Source organism: Diachasma alloeum, unplaced genomic scaffold, assembly GCF_001412515.2.
Source record: "Diachasma alloeum isolate Michigan unplaced genomic scaffold, Dall2.0 Dall_scaffold_00213, whole genome shotgun sequence".
NCBI classification, from domain to species: domain Eukaryota; kingdom Metazoa; phylum Arthropoda; class Insecta; order Hymenoptera; family Braconidae; genus Diachasma; species Diachasma alloeum.
The window spans coordinates 1,083,961-1,107,721 of record NW_021680378.1 but is presented as its reverse complement, the minus strand read 5'-3'; the positions used below and the strand labels follow the sequence as shown (position 1 = coordinate 1,107,721).

The window sequence follows — 23,761 nt, the reverse complement described above, 5'->3', positions numbered from 1 at the left end:
ATGTGGGAAAAACATTCCACTTCATTCACTGATCCATAATAAAATTGCTGACTTGTGAAATTACTTCATGCAGACAATTTATTGAATTTACGAAAATAAAGTTGTCTTATTTTGCAGAAGGAGACACTAAAGTTTGTTAATTGAAATAGAATTTCTCCGTCAATATGACACAATTGGTGTTCATAAATATTCCCTCAAACTAATGTTCAAGATAAATTCTGAAAATAAATTCCAGTCTTATCAGGTTACTACTGATAAATACACTAAACCATGAAGGTACCCATTGCCTCAAGGTCACCAAAAACTTAAAACCCAACAATACGATGATGATTCAGTGGATGAATACCTTCTGACGAAGATGAAAATGAATAGAAAATTATTTATTTTCGATTGCCACTAACAATAAAACCAATTGTTCTACTAATGAAACATCTAAATTTAGACCAAAGGTCAAGGATACACCAGATGTACTCCAAACAATCCGCTGCCCCTCGAGGTATTTGTTCGTTTCATTATCAAATACTTTTGGAAGAGAGGGGCGATAATGGCTGGAGGGGGTTCTCGTGGTGCCCCTTTAAGCAGATCAGTGGTATTTTTGCTTGCTTCAGTGGAAGAACTTGCTTGCTCCAGTTTGAAAAAAAAGACTACTGGTGAGGCTTTTAATCATTTATTTTCTAATTTCCTCGCTCAGTTTCGAAAATAGACTAGCCGATTTTTTTTAGAATTTAAAAATTTTCCTTGTTTTGCAATTCAGCTTGATTGCTTGGTTTCCAATAAAGTGATTCTCTATTGTACCGTAATTATGAGAAAAGTTTCAATTTAATTTTTTAATAAATTTGTCAGGAAAACTCGACCCAGTCGAATCAATAATTTCATTTTAATCGATTCATTTTGAAAAATTTTCATGATTTTTTGCTCGATGTTTGGAATGGTCTAGTAGCTGTTATCAGCCGTATCATCGACGTCTGTCGTACACGTGGGTTCAAGTTCGTGGGGAATAGTGGTGGGGGAGCCGTTCAGCGAAACCCGTTTGAGGCGCATTTATTTATCATTGTTGCAGCGGTATTTATCGTTGTGTGCAACGCCAGGCGCATTAACTGTATTTGTTAGTAATGTAATTTCCTCATCAACGCTGGCAGTAATCGGGAAAAGCATGAGGAAATTTCTTCAGATTTATTTTAGCTTCATAAAAAATGAGAGTGGAAGTGAAAAGTGGAATTAAAACGTCGCAGTTAGGCCAAGATTGAAATGAATATAATTGTGTGGAATGCCGTGTGGAATTTTTATTGTGTTAAATCGCATTTTCACGTGCAGATAATTTTTTTAAATGGATGCACTCAAAGAGGGATGGTTTAGTGAGATTAATGACCTGTGGCCCGGTATAGCGGTTTCCCTGGAGGTAACCAAGGTGTTGCATCGGGAAAAATCACCGTATCAGGATATTTTGGTGATTGATACGTGAGTTCCACTATTTTTTACACAATTCTAATATTTTTTTTAACCCCAATCTCGCGATTTATTCCTTTTTTCCGAGAATATTTTTTCGAGGGGCCATTCATTTGAAAATCCGGTGACACAGTGATTGTTGATTTCACGGGATTTCAGGGAGATTTCCATGATTTCATGTGATTGCCTGGGATTTTTTGGATTTCGCGATTTCAGGCGATTTCAAATGATTTCAAATTTTCGATTTCATGCATTTGCGGAGGACCCTAGTAGAAATTTTTCTCTCAAGATTTTTTTCTACTAGATTATGGGGCACGAATTTTCTAAGTTTTTTTCCGCTGGAGTTTGTTTTGTTTTATATTATAGAATCCGAGTGCAAAAAACTTAAAAAATTGATGCCCAAGCTTTCCCAGCAAACTGTATGTCGACAATTTGTCGACGAATTGCCGATGTCCTGTTAAATTTTAGATGGTACTGGCAAAAATTGTTTTCTGGGTTCTTACACAGAGAGAAATATTCAATAAAAATTGCGTATCTTTTCCTTAATTCCGGAACGAAATGTGGTTGTAGGAAATTTTACGGAACTGTCACGGAATTTTTCCAGAGCGTTCCGTAATTTCTACCTGAATTTCCTGTGAAAAATCCAATACCGTCACTTAAATTTTCTGAGTCGATTTCGTAATCGGTGAGCGAATTGTGAGTTCCGCAATTTTTACTGAACATTTCTCTCCGTGTATAGAAAAAATCTCAAGAGGAAAATGCAAAGAGAAATTCGACATCTATTGACTTTTTCTTGTCGAATATCTAATAAAAATCCCATAGGAACCCCTTAAAATTTCTATAGAATTCCAATAGAATTTTCCAGCGAGATCGATAGGTTTTCTATTGAATTTTTTTTCTGCGTGAATTTCATAGATTTCATCGATTTTTTTTTCCAGAAAAGCACATGGGAGAACTCTAATTCTCGATGGAATAATTCAATGCACAGAGCACGATGAATTCTCCTATCAAGAGATGATATCATTCCTTCCACTTTGCAGTCATCCAAATCCGAAAAATGTGAGTCATAAAAAATACAGTCTTTATATTCTTTCTTTCTTTAGTGGAAGACGATTCCAGGACAAAATCCATTCGGAACTATAAGAAAAATACATGAGATGACAAAAATTTACAAAGGCTACTCTGGACATATTATAAACATCATCGTTAAGAAAAACATAATATATGAAAAATAACATAATAGTATAATATATGCTAATATATGTATAGCATAATATATGTTTCGGTTGAAAAGTCAAAATAATGAAAAAAAATGCTTGAAAATTCATGGGAGAAATTAAGATGGAGCATACTTAATTAATTAAGTATGCTCAATCATTAAGAATTCTTGCACATTTTCTTCAGATTTTAGTTTCAAGAAAAAAAAAATTATGAAATTTTGATGTTTGTGATAAATCAAATTTTTCTTGAGAATACGTATAAGTTTCAGATTTTTTTCAGATTTCGTCAGAAAGTTATTTGAACAAATGATTCGGAAAATTATGAGTTTCGGGCAATTACGCCCTCACGCGCAGGCGCGTGATTCGAATGAAAATCCAATGAGAAAACACTCGACAGGTTTACCAACTCGAGACGCATTTTAAAATTATTTCAATAATTAGAATAACATCCAATAAAAATTATTTGACACCGGTAGGTGATGAGAAAAAAATCATTCAATCTGATGAATAAAATCAATATTCAAAAAATGTTCAAATGAACACTTAAATAATTACTTGAAAATTGGAAAATTCCGTGCTCAGCGATTGAATCAGGGCTCAAGAATAATAAGACTCTCCCTCCGTTTCACCCCCCGGTGATCAACACACGAAACACCTTAAGGGCAGTAGGGGGAATGGAATTCCGGGAATTGGCACAGACATTTTATATAAGACACCTTCTTCGCTGCTTGCATCAAATAATTCATAGACAATTAATTTTCCAGCATGAAAATCCTTTGTTCGGAATCGTGACAAATTGATTAATATTCAGAATTTTACCACAAATCCATTTCGCGCTTTAAAAAATAAAGTTTTCGGAAGTTTGAACAATTTCAATTATTCAATTCCATGTCTACGATGTTTCGACAGGTGTTGATAGTCGGGGGAGGCGATGGTGGCGTCGCCAGGGAAGTAGTGAAACACCCCGGGGTGGAGAAGGTCGTTCAAGTAGAGATTGACCCCGCAGTTCTGACGGTAGCGAGGACCTACCTTCCCTTCATGGCAGCTGGACTAGACGATCCCAAACTCACTGTCAATGTGGGGGATGGATTTGAATTCATGAAGCAACATCGCGGGGAGTTCGATGTCATCATAACCGACAGCAGTGATCCAATCGGTAAAAATAATCCCGATGAATTTTTTTATTTAAAGAAGAATGGAGAGAAAAAAATTTTTTTAGAAATCTTAAAAAACGACATTTTGGTTGAAATCTTAAAAAACAAAATTTTGTTTTGAAAATCATCACAAAAACATTTTTTCAACTCCAAAAAATCCGAAAATATTGTCTTTATGCAATTCTTCATTGTCTCCTCTTCCCAAAAATCAATAAAATTAGTGTTTTATAGTGAAAAAATTCTTTCAACTTCAGCAATGAAGTATTCAATCCTTAGAGTTGATTAATTTTCTTCACAAGAAAGTTTTATCTCGAAAATATTGTCTTTTTGAAATTCTTCAGTTTTATCCTCTTCTAAAAAATCAATAAAATTATACTTTAATAGTGAAAAAATTTCTTCAACTTCAGCAATGAAGTATGCAATCCTTAGAGTTAATTAATTTTTTTTTAGAAGAAAGTTTTATCTAAAAAATATTGTGTTTTTGAAATTCTTCAGTTTCTTCTCTCCCAAAAAATCAATAAAATTATTGTTTTATAGTGAAAAAATTCTTTCAACTTCAGCAAAGAAGTATTCAATCCTCAGAATTTATCATTTTTTTAGAACAAAAATTCATCAAGAATTCTCCACTATTTATGTTTAATCGAAGGTCCCGCTGAGTGCCTTTTCCAAGAATCTTATTTCGCCCTGATGAAGGCAGCATTAAAACCCAACGGAATAATCTGCAGTCAAGCCGGTACCGCATGGGCCAATCTGGATCACGTCACCAAAACCCTGAATCACTGTCGAACAGTTTATCCAGTTACCGCATATGGAATTGCAGCTGTGCCTACCTATCCCACTGGACAAATTGGGTTTGTCCTTGGAAGTCTCGATCTCGTACGTAAAAGTTTATTTCTCAATTATTCAGGATATTTATCCACTAATGTTGCAATAATGATTCTCCTCTTTCTTCACCATTACCACATCCCTCAAACTGTCTCACACTCATATCATCTGCCACTATAGGTAAAACATAGACAACTAGGTAAAACAAACAATTTTTTTGTACTATAATATTTTTTTCTATTTTATTAAAATTATGCATTTTTTATATTGAATTTTTTCCTAATAAAATATATATATATATATATACTACATATTTTATATTTTATATTTATTTTATTATATTTTTTAAATGAAAAAAAATTACATACATATATATATATATATATTTTTTAAATATTTTCTTATTAATATATAAGGTATTCAAGTTTAGGATGGAAATAATCCTAAGTCAAGCATGGCGGAATAGATTGCTGACCAAAAACGTTACATTCTGTTTTTAAAAGAGGAAAAAACTTTGTAATCACTCTAGGCTTGTACAAAAATCGAGATATCCGCCTGCTTTTCTCTCATTGTCCCTCTACAACCAATACTTTCTATATAGTAATATAATGAATTCCGCTAAAAATAAATAATAATATTCACTGATTTATACGAATAATTGTGAATACTTTCTGCACGATGACTGCTCGTTGCAGAAAACGAATTTCACGGAGCCGGTGAAAATCTTCACTGAAGAGGAACTCGATAAGATGAAGATGAGATATTACAACGATAGAATCCACCGTGGAGCATTCATTCTTCCCAGATTTGTTGAAAAAGCCCTCAAACCATCCTCCAAAACTCCAGAGGAATCGGCAAAAATTTCATGAATAGTTTCAAATGAGTGAATTTATTTCAATTGTTGTACACGAAATTTGTTACAAAAAAAAGAAATGAAAAATTCAAAAGTGATTATTGAACTCTCAATATTTCACTCGGGAAAAGAAATATTTTTCTCATGTCAACTGCACAATCACTCCCTCCGAAAATTATATTTTCTACCCATAGAATACACTAAATAAATAAAACAGCAATTTATATTACTTGTTAAGGATTTTTATTTTTTTTTCTCATTTCTTAAAATATTTCTCTCGACATTTTAATCATGAATTCACATAATACCACGAAACAGTTGAATAATTGTAATAAAAATCATGATCAAAAATAACACTCCAAAGTACTAAATAAAAATTCATAAAAATGTTCCACAATTATTTTTTCCTCAATTAATTTTTTTACTTTAATAAGGCTTCATTGGCTCGTCTCAATTACCATGTAAAAACGTTAAAAATTATCTCCTTCCTCAGAATAAAATACCTACTAAATCAGTATTATCGATTAAAATTATTGAAAACAATATCTGGGTGATTATAATTGTTGTAAATAAAATAAAATTCCTCTAAATTAATTACAATTATCATTAATTGCTTTGTATACATATATATAATAATATATTATCTGCTTGTAATCATCGAGGACCCATCGTCCATTGAATAATTCATTATTTCCATTGGTGAATGGAGAAACAAATTTCATTTCAATTTTCTTAATTGACAAATTGTTTAATTCATCCACGAATTACCCAAAAAATCACAAATTACTCGTTCATGTCGTTGAATCGTTAATTAATTAATAAAGCATTATATTTTTTTGGTAATTACTCAATTCGAAATAATTGATTAAGGCATCGAAAATCTCCACTTTGTGCATCAAAATTGACTCTCATCCCCTTAAAATATCATTAAAAAAATTAATAATTGCACTTTAGTATTCATTAATCACCTGTTCACAATAATAATTGAATTTTATAGCAGAAAATTTCGAAATTATCTCGAGATTCGGGTGTAGATAATGGGAGTAGCAACAGACTCGAAAAAAGTAGAAAAGAAAAAAAATTAATTAGTTAAAAGAAAAAAAGATAAGTCGATTAAAAAGTGGGAGTGGCGCCATTTCGGTCACTGACTCCCGGAAAATTAATAAAATTAAATGATATGTTGCTTCTCTTGTTAATCGTCTCGCGTGTGTCAACGTAATTAACATTTAACAAACGAGAAAGAAAATAATAATTAGTTGTTCTAAACTAAAAAAAAATGGGGAACTGATTAAAATAAAAATTCATCTAGAACTAAATCCTTTTATTCTGTCGAGACTACGGGAAGCAGTGACTAAAAAAATTATCATTTTTTGTTACAATGATTGTTTTATCGACGTATGGACGTTTTTCACTGAATTCATACCTCAATTTTTAAGGTTATCAATTGAATATGAACGATGTTCATACAAAGGCAATTGTGTTTTAATCCTAACAAGGCTAAATCGAAAGCACTTGAGATGGCTAGCTAAGGACACTTATCTAATACTCATCTAAAAATTTATAGGTTATGTAATTTTGTGTTTTTTCATGTCATCGTATTTCTCAATTTTCCATTCGTGAAAAAAAAGCCTGAGAAACTTTTCTTCCTTTCTCAATACCCCTTGAAACGTAAAAAACTGTCTCCCTCCCCCCAAATTTCATTAATTCATATTTTTCGGACACAATAATAAGGCAGTACACGAGAAAATCCTGGGAATCCCAGAAATCGCAGAATTTTTTTCCCATTCCTAAGTCGCTTCCGCTCATCCCCCCTGCCCCTTGAATTTTCTACTTCTGCTCAAAACTCAAAATTTTATTTCTGCTCTCATGATGTTTCGATACAGTCATGGTGACAGTTTTTTTCTCAGTGACTTTTTGGGTGACATGTTCCTTCTGACTCTTCTGCTCTGTCATGGAGAACCTCCCACTGTCGCCCCCCTTAAAAGTGGTCAGATCACTTCCACTAGTGACAAACTCCTGCTCCTGGGTGCTCTCAAAATTACTAGACGAAGATGTCTGCCCAGGTATTGACGAATAAACCTTGGTCGTTATTGTTTCCACCCGTCCCCCAGGTAAAATTTTACTCTCAACATTCGTGTAACTCTGATTGTCCCCAAAATTTCCTAGATTTGATTTTCCCCCAAAGCTCCCCAGACCCGTTTTATCCCCAAAAGTCACTATATTCGATTTTTCCCCTAGCCCCTGTGAAGTCCCCAGACACCCTCCCCCAAAAATCCCCACATTCGATTTTTCCCCCAACCCCTGTGAATTCCCTAGACTCCCTCCCCCATAACTCCCCACATTCGATTTTTCCCCTAGGCCCGGCAAGCCTCCCAGATCCTTCCTCTCCCCTGTGCCCCCCACAAACTTTTGCACCTCCGTCTTAAAAGTCGTCATTGGCTGTGAGAATCTCTCCCCCCCAAATCCCCCCTCCTCCCGGGCCCCAAAGCCCCTCCTACCGCTGGAAATCTGGGGTGGTGGTGGGGGGAAAGGTCCCTCAAACTCCTGATTGATCTTCCTCTCGATCGAGCTGTACTGACCCAGCCCATTATTATCCCCAAATCCCTCCTGATAACCCCTCTCAAATCCTGGCACCTGATGCCTCTTATCAACCAACCCGTACTGCCCCTCATCCCTAGAACCCTTCATCCTCCGCTCGAGAGTGCTTTGAGTGGAGTTGACCTTCTCAGGACTGACAAGATCACTCCTGTCACCAGTGGCAATGTTCTTCTCTGGCATTCGTGGTGTAGATGTCACAAAATTATCGGGACTCTTCCTTGCAATATAACCTGACGAGTAACTCTCGTAGCCGCTCTGATCGGCGTCGCAGTCCGTGTCCGAACAGTCCGGACGATTCTTGTACTTTGCCTGCCTGATAGCCGTCAATCTTCCCCTAGCTTCCTCGAGTTCCTTCTCAATTCTCAAAACCTCAGAGCGTGCGTTGATCTCCTGCGCAATTCCCCCCACCATTCTCTTGTTGAGAACTAGGGATCTTTCTTCCTCCTGTTGGATGGCTTGTTGCGCAGCGCGGACAAGATTGTCTGTTGCTTTTTTGACGGCGTTGCCAGCATTCTGAAGGCGTTTCGTGCTCTCTGAGTCTGGATCTGCTTTGACCTTGCAGGCAACGAGAAGTTGTGCGGTGCTGGAAGCCACCTGTTTGGCGCTCGATATGAGTTTCTCCTCGGAAGAGACACCTTGCACCAGAGCATTGGCCGATTCCACTAGACTATGAGTGGCTGCGGCGACTAGACGAGCCGCGGAGATGAGGCCCTCCGACCATTGGCCATCGTCCGAGGAGGTCAGAGGGGTTCGCGAGACCTTGCCGGTGGCGATCAGCTCTCGTTGGGCTGCGGATGCCGCTTTTATGAGAGCTGATGTCGCCGCCGCAATAGACTTGGCGGCTTCCAGAATCATCTCGTCGAAGTTCATGTCTTCGGATGTTTCCTGAAGACAGAAGGAGATGATCTATCAAAGTTTGGACAGGTTTTGAAGGACTAGGTCAATTACATGAAGGAAGATAGTCATTTTTAGATGACTGTATGTTATTTAATGGCATTCCCCTTTGTTGGTTGTTGTTGTGATGGCTGCCCGTCGTGATAATATGTTTGATTCCTGGTCGATCTCTGAGTAACACAACCAAGAATATCAAACATATCTTACGAAAGTGCAGCAAATGGTCATTTTGCCTGTGAATATTAATATTGTTCGCAAAGTAATGAACTCAATCATTAGTTTCCCTTTACACTCATCCTTCATAAGTCCTAAACTTTCGTATTAACATGCGTTAATCCATGGCCATTATCTTCAAGATAATCTGATGTATCGCATTTTAAAATATCACGTTTCATACATTCATAAATATTAGGTGCTTTGAACTCATACAAAAGACTATATCCATATCCACAAGTTTACTATTTCTACCAAATACTTGCTTGACATCATTTTACTGAAAATCCTGAATGAAGATAGTGCCAATGTGGAATTTGGTGTGGATAATGAGGCTTCAATATCATTAAAATTTGGATAAATGATAATACGTCTTGACCTTTGCAAAACTATCTTCTACTCTCAAACTAATGAACTCAATCATTATATTTCCATTATACTCATCCTTCATAAGTCCTAAATTTTCGTATTAACATGCGTTAATCCATGGCCATTATCTTCAAGATAATCTGATGTATCGCATTTTGAAATGTCAAGTTTCATACATTCATAAATATCAGGTGCTTTGAACTCATACAAAAGACTGTCTGTATCCATATCCACAAGTTTAGTATTTCTACCAAATACTTGCTTGACATCATTGTACTGAAAATCATGAATGAAGATGGTGCAACTGGGTAAAATTTGAACAAATAATGAGATATCTCACCTGAATGCTCCTCCTAGGTCTCAAACTCGCCAACTTCTTGGCTGCGGCATCGATACTGGCAGCGGCACCCAACAGTTCATTCTCAGCAATTACAGTAGGATCATCAGGATCGACCCAGTCAGTTCCCTTCAGCAACTCGGCCACAGCCACAAGTTCAGTGACACTCGTAGCAATCTTCCTCGAGATCTGGGGCAGCGTGTGCTTGGCGTCTCCAGACTTTGACGAGATCATGAGGATTGCCTGGAGGAGTTCGCGATAATTAAGAGCCACGTCATGACCAGCTTGAAGGGTCCTCTCTCGCAGATCCCTTGTCTCCGCGCAGTGATGGGCAGCTGCTTTGCAGATCGACAGCATATCGCTGATGGCTTTCCGTCCCATGTTGGCAGCCGCGATAATGTCGTCCTGCTTGCAGCTGTTTCCAGCAGCCACTGCCTTGGCCGTCGCTGTGGTAATGCTCTTCGTGCATCTGACGAGATCCTCCGGGGTCACTGCACCCCTCTGATAATCTGGGGTGTTTGACGCTCGGATTTCCTGACCGATTGCTTCGATAGTCGACTCCAGAGCTCTTGTACCTCGTGTGTGTTCATCCTCCACTGCCTTCACCGTCTTCAGCAGGGACGTCACGTTCGTCACCATCACCTGGGGGCAAAAGGTGGCGCTTCGTTAGGGGTTTGAGGTTGTGGAGGGAGATCGTCGAGATGCTGTTAGTGGAGGGTTACTGCCTTTTAAACCCTGAAAATAATTCATAAGCTGGGGAGCGGGGGTCAGTGGAGGTTAAGAAGGCGTTGAACATAAAAGGGAGTGTGCCTATTTTGTATTTCATGTGTTAATGGACAATCGTTGATGAGGGGATGGTACGCCTTTCATAGATGGCGTCTTGTTATTCGGCGGTCCCAAATTGTTAAGAAAAGGTTCTTCTGGGAGGTTTAGATGGGTTAGGCAGATACTTCTTGTTACCACAACACAAATTCTTTTTTTTCCTTGAAATGTACGTACCTACATTAAATTTGATGATTTTTTAAAATTACTTTTGATTTCTGAGGTTAGGAGGGATGGGATTAAACTTGAAGTTTAATGAATTTTCTTGAGTTTATTATAAGATTACAAATGGTGAGAATGAATGTTTGTAAAAAGCTACGGTGGGTAGGAAAAATTGTTGATGTTGAGCAAAAGGAGAGGGGATAAATGCAAAATTGAAACGAATGAAAAAACCCGAAGATTGGATCCCCTTATTTTGACTTGTCACTCAACAGATATAGGCCTTCTCTTAATAAATCCAAACATAATAGGGTTGGATAGTGATTGAATTAGTGAAAAAAATGCTACATGAGTAGCAGAAGATCGGACGTTCTTTCGGTAGGTTGATTGGTGTCTGAGGACGACAGAAGTCTCATGAGTTCCTCCTCCTGATCTGACACTATCCACTCAGACTCGGATCCAGTTGTATCAGCCATTGGTAAGATTTGTTGATTCAGCTGACGCTCAACTACCTGATAGTATTGCATTACCCGTACCAATTAGAATACCAATAAAATTCCGATAATTACGTTCATCAAAGTCCACCAAAATAATCGACAAAAAAAATAATAGTACAACATCAAAGCGAAAAAAAAGTAATGAAAAAATCTTCGATCATCTACGCATTCAAAATTTAAAAAAAATATAGAAATGAATTTTAAAAAAAGAATCGAAAAATCGCAACACACAAGACGAGAAGAAAAAGACACATAAAAATAGAGAAATAAAAAATTGAATAATCTTAAGATTTTATGGTGGACTTTAATATTGAACTTTATCGATGAATTTTTTGGACTCCAATTTTCAGCTGCTCAAGTTGATAAAAAAAAATATCCCATATCGTTTTCGCCCAATTTTTCATGTTAATGTACGAAAAATGTCAATTAAAGTCCACCCAAGAAAAAAAAAACGAATAACCTTTTGTTAATTGAGAAAATATTGACAAAAAAATAAAGTAGTTCGTGAATCTCCCAAGTAACTCGAAAGTGAATAAAGAATAGAATTTCATTTGACAATCAGGAGAGGCCGATTATGTCCATAACCTCAAACTCCAGAATGAAAATGAAACGCTCGGCCCCGGGGATTCCCCTGACTATTAAATGCAACCCCAACCTCGAAAGCGTTAAACCAAACAAGCAATAACTTTAAAAAATTCTCTTACCTTGGCAGAATCCTTGAGATGCGCCATGCTGGGATCATTGATTGGTTTCCCACTGGCAGCCTTAGTCGCATGAATAAGATCGCCTAACGCCGAAGCAACATCCTTCACCGCGTTGATCAGCATGACCTGTGCCTCAGCATTCTGAGTGCCAAGGCTAGCAGCTCCATACTTAACAACCTCGGCCAACTGGACAATAGTAGACACTGCATTCTGTGCAGCAACAGCCAGCTGTTCCTGAGAGGAGGCAGCCCCGGCCACAAGAGTCTTCGTGTCCTCAACCAAGGCCTTCGCAGTCTTCAGAATATTCTCCCTGTGATCAGCAAAGGTATCCCCCTCATTCTCCGCATGAAGAGTACCAGCAGTAGCAAACATGATGGTGGTATCCAGATCTCCAATGATCCCAGAGACAGTGCTTGCGGCGTTGATGCAGGCCTGAGTGCCCCTGGAGCCAGCCTGAAGTGCTGAAAGTACCTCAGACACCTTTTCCGTAACAATCTTTCCGCTCTCGGACACCTCCCTCTGGGTGTAAGCATCCCCAGGTGTCAGTTGACAGACCCCAGAGGCCCGCACAATATCCGCACATGCCCTCCCCAGGTCCTGCACTCCATTCCTCAACCTGGAAGACACCTCAGGACTGGAAGCGGCCGCCGAGGCCCCAGTGCAATCTCTCGCAAGTTGTGTGTACTTGTGAGAAATGTCCACTGCGAGGGGTCCCAACCTTGCCACATCAGTACTGGACTTGGTCGACATCTCTTGGGCCAATCTAGCTATCTCCTTGGCAGCCTCAACCATCCTCGTCTGGTAGTCAACATAAGAGTCCACTGAGTCCGTCGAGATTCTCGTGTCATCTAATCTGATCATAGCCCTGCTGATGGTCTCGATCAAACCAGTGACAACTCCATGAGATGTTGAAATCATCTCCAGAGTGCTCTCCAGCTCTCTCAAAGCGTCCTTCGTCCCCTCCACTGATTCATCGACCTCCGAGTGAAGAGCCATTGCCTCATGATTGCCTCCAGTCTCCTTCGCGATGTAGACTAACTGCAGAGCTGACTCGGCAACTGTCTTCGTCTGGTCCAACAACACAGACTGCTGTTTAGAGTTCACCATGTTTGACGCTGCGCCAATGGCACTGGTGACCAAGGGCTCATAGGACCTAGCCAATTGCTGGACACAAGGGCCGACGTTCTCCGGCTGGTACTTTGCAGCTGTTCTCAACGGCTCTAACTGCTCGCGCAACTCTCTCGTGTATCTTTCCATCTCCTCGATGAACCCTTCCTGAGAGTTCTCTTTACGAGGTACGAGAGACTGTGAGACTGCACTGAGAGTCGCCGAATCCAGTTCCCTTATCCTTGCTGTTAACTTCTCGATAGCTGTATCGCACTCAGTCTGGCCTGGGCTTTTCTCCCGAATCGACGAGACTAGAGTCTTGATCGAGTCTGATACAGTCTTGCTGTGTTGCGCAAGTCTCTGCCAGGCAGGTTCGTCCTGCGGACTGGCTTGGAGGCTCTTCGAAGTCTCGACGATTGCACACGCGCCATCTATGATCGCTTGTTCAGGCCCGGAGACCCTCTCCGCAGTGTGGATCACCGTTCTGGTGTACTCGATGCACCCCGCGAACTCACAGAGATTATCGACGGCATCTAACAACGGTCTCGTTGCGTCCGAACACTTCTCGCGATTAAGGTCCGAGTAATCTTTGTCCAACGCTTTGATCTCCTTTACGAGATTCGCGGTTGAATTCGCGACGTCCTTCGCAGACTGGACGTAATGTCTTTTAGCCACAGGATCATTAGTCTTACTGGATGCCTGCCTGCAAGCGTTGCAGAGAGCGCTAGTGTGTTTCGCGATCATAGTTGCCGCTTCGAGAATCTGTTGCTTCGAACTCTTCGGATCAGTGAGATTTTCGCAACCCGCGTGAATCGCCTGTGCAGCTCTCGAAAATTGACTCTTGTCCACGACAATCTCCTCCACGACTTTTCGTCTCAATGTTTGAGTCGTTGCTACTGTCGTCGCGATTCTCAGTTCCTCCGCAGCGGTTTTGAGTTGCTCTTGCATTCGTGAGTCGTGAGGGCTTGACGCACACTGTCGCGCAGCCTCCACCATTTTCGAGGTGGCATCGGCGAGAGCCTTTGCGGCCGCCAAGAGCCGTCGGTTGAGGTCAGGATCGGGTTGCCGTTCTGCCTCGTCCTTGATCGATTGAATAAGGTGGGCTGTGGCTTGACCCACGATGCGCGCTTGCCGCACCATTTCGGGCGCGTCTCCCGAGGACGCGAATAGACGATCAGTCGCGCAAATTATCGTTTCAACGGCGCCATCTTGAGTTGTTTCTTTCGCGCGTTCTCCCGTACGCGTGGCCGTGCGAATGTGGTTTAAGAGGTCATTCAAGGTGCGGGAGACTTCTGCGGCTGCGGAGGACAGCTCCTTGAGGAGGTTGTCGTCTCCGCAGGTCTCGTTGCAAACGTCCACGAGATTTTCAACGGCTTTCGTAACTTCGCGAACTGCGTTCATCAGCTGGGTTTGACACGCGGGGGATTGGAGTGTCGGCGCGACGACTTTCGCGCATGCTACGAGTTGGGAGGTCGCGAGCGCACATTGAGTCGCGGCGGAGATGACGCGGTTTTGGGTTTGCGAGTCCTCGCACGTGGCCGCGATGTTACGGGCTTTTAGGACGAGTGCTGCCGTGGTATTGGCAACGGCTTTCGCGAGCGCAAGAAGCATGTCCTGGAGTTCGCGATTCGAATCGTTTTCTTCGCCGATCGTCGTGAGAACCTGGTGGGAGGCCTCGCCGACGCGGGAGGCCGCGTTTAGAAGGTTCTGGCGAGGCTGAAAGAGGGAACATCGATTATTTTTCAATTTTGAGGGAGAAACATCGAGATTTAAGTGAATTGCTTTGCATTGATCATGAAACATTGAAATTGACTCCTGTGATCGTCAATAACTCCGAATATGGTGAGTAGAATTTGAAAAATTGCGAGTCATTTTGATGTTTTTTCGCAAGTTATTGTTCGTTAAGGAGATATGAACGATTGCACACGATGGATTGTGCCCAATCTAAGTCTACAGTGCTCTATGTGAAGTATGTGCTTTCGCAAAAATACATCATCTAAGATTCCAAAGGACCTAAGTAGTGGCCAAAACGGCGAAATTCATAAAAAGATTCCTCAACAATGAAAATGGTGATTACTAAACATATCAGCCCGAAGCATATCAAAACATCTAAACTTCTTACGTATTGTTCATATATGATCACAGCAACACCATAAGGCTGCATAACAACGAAAATATTGTAAGATTCCCTTGACGAGGCCAAAACAATCCGCGATATAGTGAAAATCTTACCTCCTTGGTCTCCGGTTCGGTAGCCTTCAGTAGATCTGAGAAAGCAGTGCACAATTTCCTGGCAGCATCTAACAAACGATCCCCGGAGGTGTCATCATCCATCAGTGCAGCAATCATCCTAACTCCCTTAGTCATCTCCGGTAAATTCGTGGCAATTGTGGATATAGCCTCACCCACTGCAGTATGATCAACTTCCTCAATTGATCCTGATGTTAATGTGACAACTTGTGCAGTTGCTGCATTCATTTCAGCAATTTGTGTACCAACATTTTGCTTGTGGGTTACCATTGTCTGGGCTATCCACTGAAGTGATGCTGGATCATTACCGAGCTCCGGTAATTGGGCCTTAGACGTTAATTCAGTCTCGGCAATGTGTATCACTTCGTGGCCAGCGGTTATTGTTGATACAAGGGCTCTCTGAGGCTCAGTGAGTACCGACGTGACTTTTGTCTGCTGTACCTGTTCGTCAACAATAACGTATTCACTCGATCCATTGATCGTCCGCGTTCGAAGGGGGTGGATTTTTGATGACAGCAATGGCTTTAAGGATGCAGGGGTAAGATATTCTCAGACGATTGGGGAATTACATGAGGGTAAGGGAAGGTAAATGAACACAAGTTGATTCTTCACGTTGATAAACGTTACACAGTCGACCTTCTGTATAAGATGGCCTCGGTCATTAATCAATGGAAAACGATTGATTGTAAGGGTCAAATGATCTTGAGGGCCAAATGTCAACTTTCCCTTACATCCTCATCCATTTTCATCATACTTCAGTGCCTTTTGTCCCCAGAAAATAATGACAACCTCTTGCAATTGAATCTCTAAAGAACTTCTGTACCGTGATAAAATAAATTGTGCGCCAAGTATATTGAAAACAGTGGAAAAATAAGGAAAATAGAACTTTTCAGTTTGACCTTTGTACCTACTTTTTGTCCGCAATAGAAGGCGCCTAGCATGAAAACAAATCGAATTGGAAATTAGTCGATATATCGACTTTGAAATTTTCAATTTAGAAGAATGCTTGAATTTTTATAAAATTCTACAATCAGGCGACACTCAGTGTTTCTAAGTTCAAAGCTGGGTGGATATGATTTTTTGGGAATTGAATACTTACCATCGGTGGTGCATGGGCGATGTTGACTTGACCACTAATTGTCGTGTATTGGGCGCTTGCCATGTGTCCATGTCCATAGGGCCTTGCTCCTAAAATTTATCATGCATTCCAAGGCTATTCTCGTGATTTACAGATTATCTAATTTCTTAATAGTTATGTACAAAGAAAATGCCTCCATCCTGCAGACTACTTATGCTGAAAAATTGATCACTCGACGAACGTGAAAAGCTCAAATTGTTATATACAAAAGAAAAAACGAACAAAGAGAATAATTTTCTGAAAGATTTTCCACAAAACAAACGTTCGTGTATTTATAGAGACGAGTGATTATCAACGCTGAAAATGCCTTCAGGTATTTCCGATAACCATCAGTAGTAAATATTCAACTCGTGTGCACTAATATTGATAAGATAATGCGTACCTTCACCACCGGCTCTCATAACAGCTGGAATGGCTACTGACACCGCTTCGACACTACCTCTGCCAACATTACTCGTTTCATGCTGCATAATCGTCGCCCTAACCAAGAAAATTACGGAAATTAATGACTACTTTAATACACAAGACCACAACGACTCCCTCTTCATTGCTCTTCAACCCTGAAACTATCTCGACATCGAATAATTCCTGGGAAAAAAATTCCAAAGAGTTTCACGTCGAAAATTTTCTCAACAACGGAATTCTTTCCCTTCGCATTTCCCAAAAACCTCTCATTACTTTAAACTCCTCAAGTATTTGATCCTCTGCATCCTCAAGAAATCCTCCATTTTCCCCTCATCAACTCATCAACTTCCCTCACGAAATCCCGACAAAAACTTCCATCAAAACCCAATCACATCAGCTATTGACATCCAAACGCCCGCGACACTCCTAACAATCCTAACAGCTCTAATGACCCCTACTTACTTGAGCGGTGATACGCTGTCCTCGACCATGGTCGACCCCTCGTCCCCTTCGATGCCAAAGTGATCCTTCGCCTTCTGCTTCTTGAGAATGATGTCAATATACCCAGCAATTAGCTGTAGAATCTGTTCGGCTTCAGTGGTTTGAACGCTGTAATACTGATCCGAGTAGTCACCAAAGTCAAGGGTGAATGTATTGGGAGATGCGCCCCACCTCCTGACGGTGGTCAACGGCCAGGTTTTGAGGATCTCCTTGGTTCTCTCATCTAGCCTGAGAACCGAGTCCTTGGTGACCCCCAACAGCCGTGGCACCAGCTTGTTCTTTCCCACCATCTTCTCCTTGACGAGGAAGAACGTGACGCCGTAAGTGCTCAAGGACCTAGCTGTTTTGGTGTAAAGAACCTTGGCGTCCAGCTCAGAGAGGCCCATATGCTTCTTGTGCTCGGCAAAGACCTTCTTCTCGATTCCCTTGACCTTCGCATACGACTGCGGTAGGAACTCCTTCAGATCCAAGAAACCGGTCTTGTGCTTGTCCTCTTTGTGATCACCGAACTGTATCTGGCACTGAATTCCAGCGAAGGTGCAGGCCTTCTCTTGAGTTACTGGATGAGTGCCGTCCAGAATGGCGTCCCTGGCTTGAACGTACAGCAGAGAAAGCTGAACTGGATCCCTCGAGTCGATGTTCTGGTCTGAGAAGAAGTACTTTCGTCGGAGGAGAACTGTCTCCGATTCGTCTATACCCTGTTCCCGGAGTGTCTTGCTCGGATCAATCCAGTTGACCTCGTCATCCGTCTTCAGCTTCTTTCGTAGCTGGTCCATCTTGGCATCTCTCTCACCTTTTTCCTCCTTTCGGCGTTTTAAGGTCAGGGTTCCGTAGTTACCGGGCTTTTGGTTCTCAGTTTCCTCGTCGAGGTACTCCCGGACTAGGGAGTACTCGTCGTGATTTGTGATACCAATCTTTGTGCAGATCACCACCATCAGGTTGGCGACTGGTTGGCTGTCGTCTACGAGGAGGGTCTTTAGGGTACCGTCGAGCATGCGAACACGGAGGGTTCGGAGCTTTCGCCGGTACTCGAGGAGATCGCCGTTACGGAGGATATAGTAGTCTAGGTTACGACCGGGTTCCAGCCAGACACCCTTTTTTGCGTCCTCGTCGGAGAGGAAGAGACCGTAGTCTTTGGCTGGAATCGAAACGGCGGGGCTTAGGGGATTTTTATCACGAAATGGGCTGGTTTGGGTGAAAAGTTGACTGATTTGCGGAATTTGCGATATTATGACGTTGAGTCCAACTGGGGGGGTTTGAATTTGGCGCCGAAAAGCGTCTGCCAATTGAAAATTATTAGGTTGGACTCAATTCGAAGTGATCGTGTTCCTACTATCGAAAACTTCTTCTGGTGTTTTTTAAGGATAAAATAGTAAATACAAATTTCTATTCAATTATTCAAATACGCGGAAGAAAGAAGTGATGCTACTGATGATGAACCAGTTTTCTGAGGTTATGTTTTGACTCACGTTGTCTCATTGTCAATGGAGATTCAGAATGGGCGACCTTACGAAGGAAAAGGCTGATTTTCAAAATGAGCAATAATTTTTCGGTCGATATAGGGGATTTCATTTTGGCTAGAATTGAGAATCGACTTATTGCCACGTGTTTACCCATGACGGAAAGCGGACAATATCTACTAGTGAATATTCATACAGGCCAATCCCAATTTCCATTAAATTCTTCTCATACGCGGATGAAAAAAAAGAAGTGGTGACTTTTTTTGAGGTTAGATTTTGACTCACGTTGTCCCATATTCGTTGCTTCTGGCAGTTTCTCACGGATAATTCTGCAGGCATCGTATACCGATGTGCTTGGATCAAACTGCATCATTTTGGTCGCATTTTTCTCCGGTATGGAGATACGGAGTGACAGTGTTGCCATTGCAATTGCTGACGGCGACCGTCTACGTGTACGAAAACCACCGGAGTCACTTGACTGTAAAAGAAAATTTGAAAAAACACATAAATAATCATGAGTGAAGCAGAAATAGAGCAGAAATTCTTCACTTGACGAAAAAAATTATTTTTCAGGAAAATTGATACGTAATTTTTTTTTCATTTTCTCGCTGAAAAAAAAATCAAGGAAATTTGACATCTTTCCATAGGGTAAACAGACCAATAGCTGGACGGCCAAGAAAATGTGGAACTTCATTAAAGGACTTAAAATCAATGGAGTAGCTAAGTGAATAAAAAATGGGGTCTTGACCTGAAAGAATATATGAATTAGAAAAAAACAATAATTTGAAGTGGAAAAAATGAAGAGAAGAATAATTAAATGAGGGAAAAGCGGAATATCGTCCAAATCCCCAATAACTGGACGCTAGGACCAATAGACGGACGGTGGATGGCCAATACATGGACGGTCTGGAGGAATATAGAATTTTCATCCAGTTTATACACACATGTGATTTTTTTTTATTGAATGTGAAGGAATACAAGGCCAAATAGATTCTCAATCTTCGGGATGTGATTCTCCCCCTAAAAATATTGTGCTATTTCCCACATCTGACTCTTTCGGAAGAGAACTTCTTTTTTTTCTCCACGACACTTTGTCACTGATGCTTAGCCAATTGCAGCGCTACGCCACCCACCACTGTACTTCCCAAATATTTTTTTTTTCGCTGTAATGTTGATATTTCGAAAAAAAACTTCATTACATGATTATACATAAGTGTTATTACTGATAATGATAAGAACCCGAACAGTTTTCATTGTATTATTTATAGAATATTTAATAACAGGTGAAATGGTCCAGGTATTCGTCCGAGTCCAGCTATTAGTCTGTTCACCGTCTATCCACCCGAAGGATTTTCCTTAAAAAATGAGAGTAAGTGAAAATGCACAAGTGGGACTTCATGACTATCTCCATATCGATCCTAACATTGTAACTCAGCTCCCGGTGGTGTATTTTGTCGTATTGAATTTGCCCACGGGTCAGTTACTCTTCCTCACGTTTTTTGCAGCTGTGTAGTTACATCGAGTATAGTAAAAAAAAAGGAAGAGAGGAAGATGGGAAGATAGTTGAAACTGTCAATGGGCTTCAGGGACACGAGTTTCATAGGCACCCGATGGGGTCGGTGGACTAATAAAAATAAATTGTTCCTTCTCCGCCTACTAATTAAGTCGTTTACTACCTCGTACCCAGGCCAATCCCTTCCCCCTTCCCTTTTTTTTATTCGTCGTTTGGATGTCTTTTCGATTCGAGATAAACAATTTGTATGCGAGGCACGTGCCGTCAGTCGGGTAAGGGTACTTTCATTATCGGTGGGATGGAGAAAAAATACCGGGGAAATTAGGAAAATTAACATTTAAGGATATTCAAGTATCTTTTACAGTTTCGTACAAACTACGCTGCAGATTCAGCCTTTTTCAATCATCAAATTTGTTAATTAAATTGGGTAAGAAAAATTGGTAAAAAATCATGAATATTCAAGCGTCATTAAAATTACATTTTGCACGGAATTATTATTTTTTTTAACATTTGTTGTTTTATAAATAAATAATTCAGTAGCGAAGTGGTCAAACGGTTGAAGAGGATTTTAGTTATTGGCCAGTTTTCAATGTATATCTCGAAATCTAAGGGAGATAGCAAAATTGTTCTCATAACCTTTTTAGTAGCACTCAATTCGCTCTACAAAAAAGGTTATTATGAAAATTTCGCTATATCCCTTAAATTGGCAAATATTTCTGGAAAACTCATGCAACTGAAGACTAAATTCACTCAACTAAACTCAACTAAATTGACGTAAACCGTTTGACTACTTCGCTACTGAATTAAAATTGTTTTAACTTTCGGAAAACTTTTGTTTTCAAGTATGAAATCGATTTCTGGTTAAATTCTGAATATGAATCAATTTGTTACGATTCCGAAAAAATGATTTTTATGGTGGAAAATTAATTGTTTATAAATCTCTCTATATTATAAAAATGCAATCGATGTTTGGTAATGAAAATTTGACCCTCTATTCAAAAAATTGACAAAAATTTAAAAAATTTTGTCAGCAATCGATTTCGCGAAGGATAACCTTAAGCCTGGGAACAAGGATAATCTTTGCTTAAGATCCTAGATTATACAAATCTTTGTTTTATATTCCTTTTTAAAAAGATAAATTTTTTTGAAAGAGATAAAAAAAGATTTATACAATCCAGGATCTTCAGCAAAGATTTACTAATGAATGGATTCTGTTCTGCATACTTTATGGAACAATTTAACTATCTTGTGACATGAAGCAATCATTTAGTGTGAAATAATATAATTCTAGCTGTAAAAAGTGATGGTAGAAACGTGACATTGAATTATATGTTCCTTTGATTGTTTATTGTTACTTTTATTATTTTCAAAAATAAATTAAAGGATAAAAATTACAATGAACCACTAGTACTCGAAATTGAGAGGCCAAAATTAAGGATCAGAAGTGAAGGGTCAAGATAAGGGTCACGAGGGTCATATGGGGTCAAATATGAGTGAATAATAAGAAAAAATGACAAATTTCGAATGGTTGTACTTCACTAGGAAAGGCATTGATTGGAGCCTTTCTTGTGAAACGAGATTCGTTAACTATTAACGAATGGTAGAGTTGAATATGACCAAATGAATATTCGTTAATAGTTAACAAATGGTTCACTTGAATGGCGAAAGTCAACTCAAACAAGGCTCCTCAAATGTAGATTCATTAACTATTAACGAATGAACATTTGGTGGGACTGAATAGACCCTAACCTCCAACAAAATCCATTCGTTAACAATAACTAATCCGTTCTATCAGTGTGATTGTAAACTGTTCGCAGCGTGATGTTTTGCTTTTTCATTTCTCAGATGCATGGAGTCTGTTGAGAATGACTGCCACTGATATCAGTTATCCAACACTAGTCAAGAATATACAACTTAAACATACCTAAGGAGCTGGGAGGGGGAGCGAGCGAAGGGGGGCGCAGCCCCCCGGGGTTGGCGAACAACGCGAGCAGAGGGCGAAGCCCCTCAGTTATTTATAAAAAATGCTCGTAATTTTCAAAAATTGCAATTTTTAAATTATTTCATCAATCTTCCTTCAAAAGTAAATTTTCTATTCTTTTCAGATTTTTAAAATATTTTCTAACGATTTAATTTTAAGATTCTAATTCAGACCTGCAAAGTTTAAATAATAAAATCATTGTAAAATGTCCGGAAACTTAGTGTCAAATGGGGCTCAATTGAAAGCTCTGATGTTCGGCTGCAGAAATCGAAAAACATTTCACTGCAGAAAAAATAGTCAAAGTTAAGGCCCGAGTGTACTATCTTTCAAATGTTATCTGGATTTTTTTTCTTTCGTAATCCAAAATTGTCAATTGAGTGGTCCATCATGTAGGAATTCCCAAAAATTATGATAGAATGATAAAAAAAAATAGAAAAAATTCTGAATTTTGTCAAAGAGCGTTTTTAATTGAGATTCAGAATGAATCTCAAAAAAAATCCCCAAACCGTAGTTAGTTGAAAAAAGTAGAAATTACAAATATCTGATTCGCGGTGGCAAATTATCTATTAGCTGTCATTTTCCATGGTGGATAACAAAACACTAACTCCTCATGGGAAGTGACAGCTAAGTATCTCAATTTTCAAAACAGTGGTATGTAGTCATCTGCTATTTTTATGTGATAAAAGTGTGATTAAAAAATTCTCCAAAATATTACAACTTTTTTCAAAAAGCCTTTTCCGTAATAAAAAATATCTCTGTGCAGTGTGGGAAAAGATTTACGAAATCAGTCTTCCCCTTGCATGATATTAGGTGACAGGCCGCCATTTGTCACCGTAAATCAGATACATTTTTCAATTTCTTGTTAGTCTTTCTGAATATAAATTAAAAATGCTCTGCATGCTCTCAAACTTCTGCATGATGCAGGACTCAATTGACAATTTCAGATGACGAAAGATTTAAAAAAAACATGGAGATAACGAAAGATAGTACACCCGGGCCTTAAACTTTTTTTTAAATTTATAAATAAGAGAGAAATTAGGAAAAACAGACCGAAAATCTCAATTCATTCTTCTCAAGGGATGGGGTTTAGGGTATAAGGCATAAAAATCAAGGTCCGATCCTTTTCCTCAAACAAAAAAAAGAAACAATATCCCCTACTTTCCACAAGTGTCACGAACCTCCACGCGCATTCTCCCTCGAAGAAATAATTGCCAGCCACTTGATACCTTTGAAGCGTAACCCCTGAATTGTCGAGATTTTCGAAAACAAAAAAAAAGGAAATAGAAACGGCCAATTACAGTCGAATTCTTTCGGT

At 39.6% G+C, this 23,761-nt stretch overlaps 2 protein-coding genes across 3 annotated transcripts in view; one reads left to right on the top strand and one right to left on the bottom strand.

The window, feature by feature from the left end:
- Positions 1 to 570: 570 nt before the first annotated feature.
- LOC107037082 (spermidine synthase) lies at positions 571 to 6,088 on the top strand. 2 transcript variants are annotated; one of them, XM_015255413.2, is made up of 6 exons: positions 571 to 650; positions 1,328 to 1,458; positions 2,385 to 2,505; positions 3,576 to 3,822; positions 4,467 to 4,696; positions 5,341 to 6,088. In XM_015255413.2, the coding sequence occupies exons 2-6, from the start codon at positions 1,328 to 1,330 to the stop codon at positions 5,512 to 5,514; spliced, it is 903 nt and encodes a 300-aa protein (XP_015110899.1). In that variant the 5' UTR covers positions 571 to 650; the 3' UTR covers positions 5,515 to 6,088. The 2 variants fall into 2 exon arrangements, with proteins under 2 accessions (XP_015110899.1, XP_015110900.1); XM_015255414.2 differs by having other exon boundaries at positions 609 to 650; positions 1,315 to 1,458.
- Positions 5,719 to 23,761, bottom strand: part of LOC107037081 (talin-2) — a 43,504-nt gene continuing 25,461 nt past the window's right edge. Inside the window, exons 3-11 of the mRNA XM_015255412.2 lie at positions 19,238 to 19,430; positions 17,454 to 18,630; positions 16,969 to 17,066; positions 16,548 to 16,636; positions 15,431 to 15,889; positions 12,092 to 14,914; positions 9,913 to 10,551; positions 7,895 to 8,981; positions 5,719 to 7,810 (exon numbers count right to left, since the gene is read on the bottom strand). Coding sequence (XP_015110898.1) covers positions 7,326 to 7,810; positions 7,895 to 8,981; positions 9,913 to 10,551; positions 12,092 to 14,914; positions 15,431 to 15,889; positions 16,548 to 16,636; positions 16,969 to 17,066; positions 17,454 to 18,630; positions 19,238 to 19,376 — 6,996 coding nt within the window. The 5' untranslated portion in view covers positions 19,377 to 19,430 and the 3' untranslated portion in view covers positions 5,719 to 7,325. The remainder of the gene's footprint in view (positions 7,811 to 7,894; positions 8,982 to 9,912; positions 10,552 to 12,091; positions 14,915 to 15,430; positions 15,890 to 16,547; positions 16,637 to 16,968; positions 17,067 to 17,453; positions 18,631 to 19,237; positions 19,431 to 23,761) is intronic.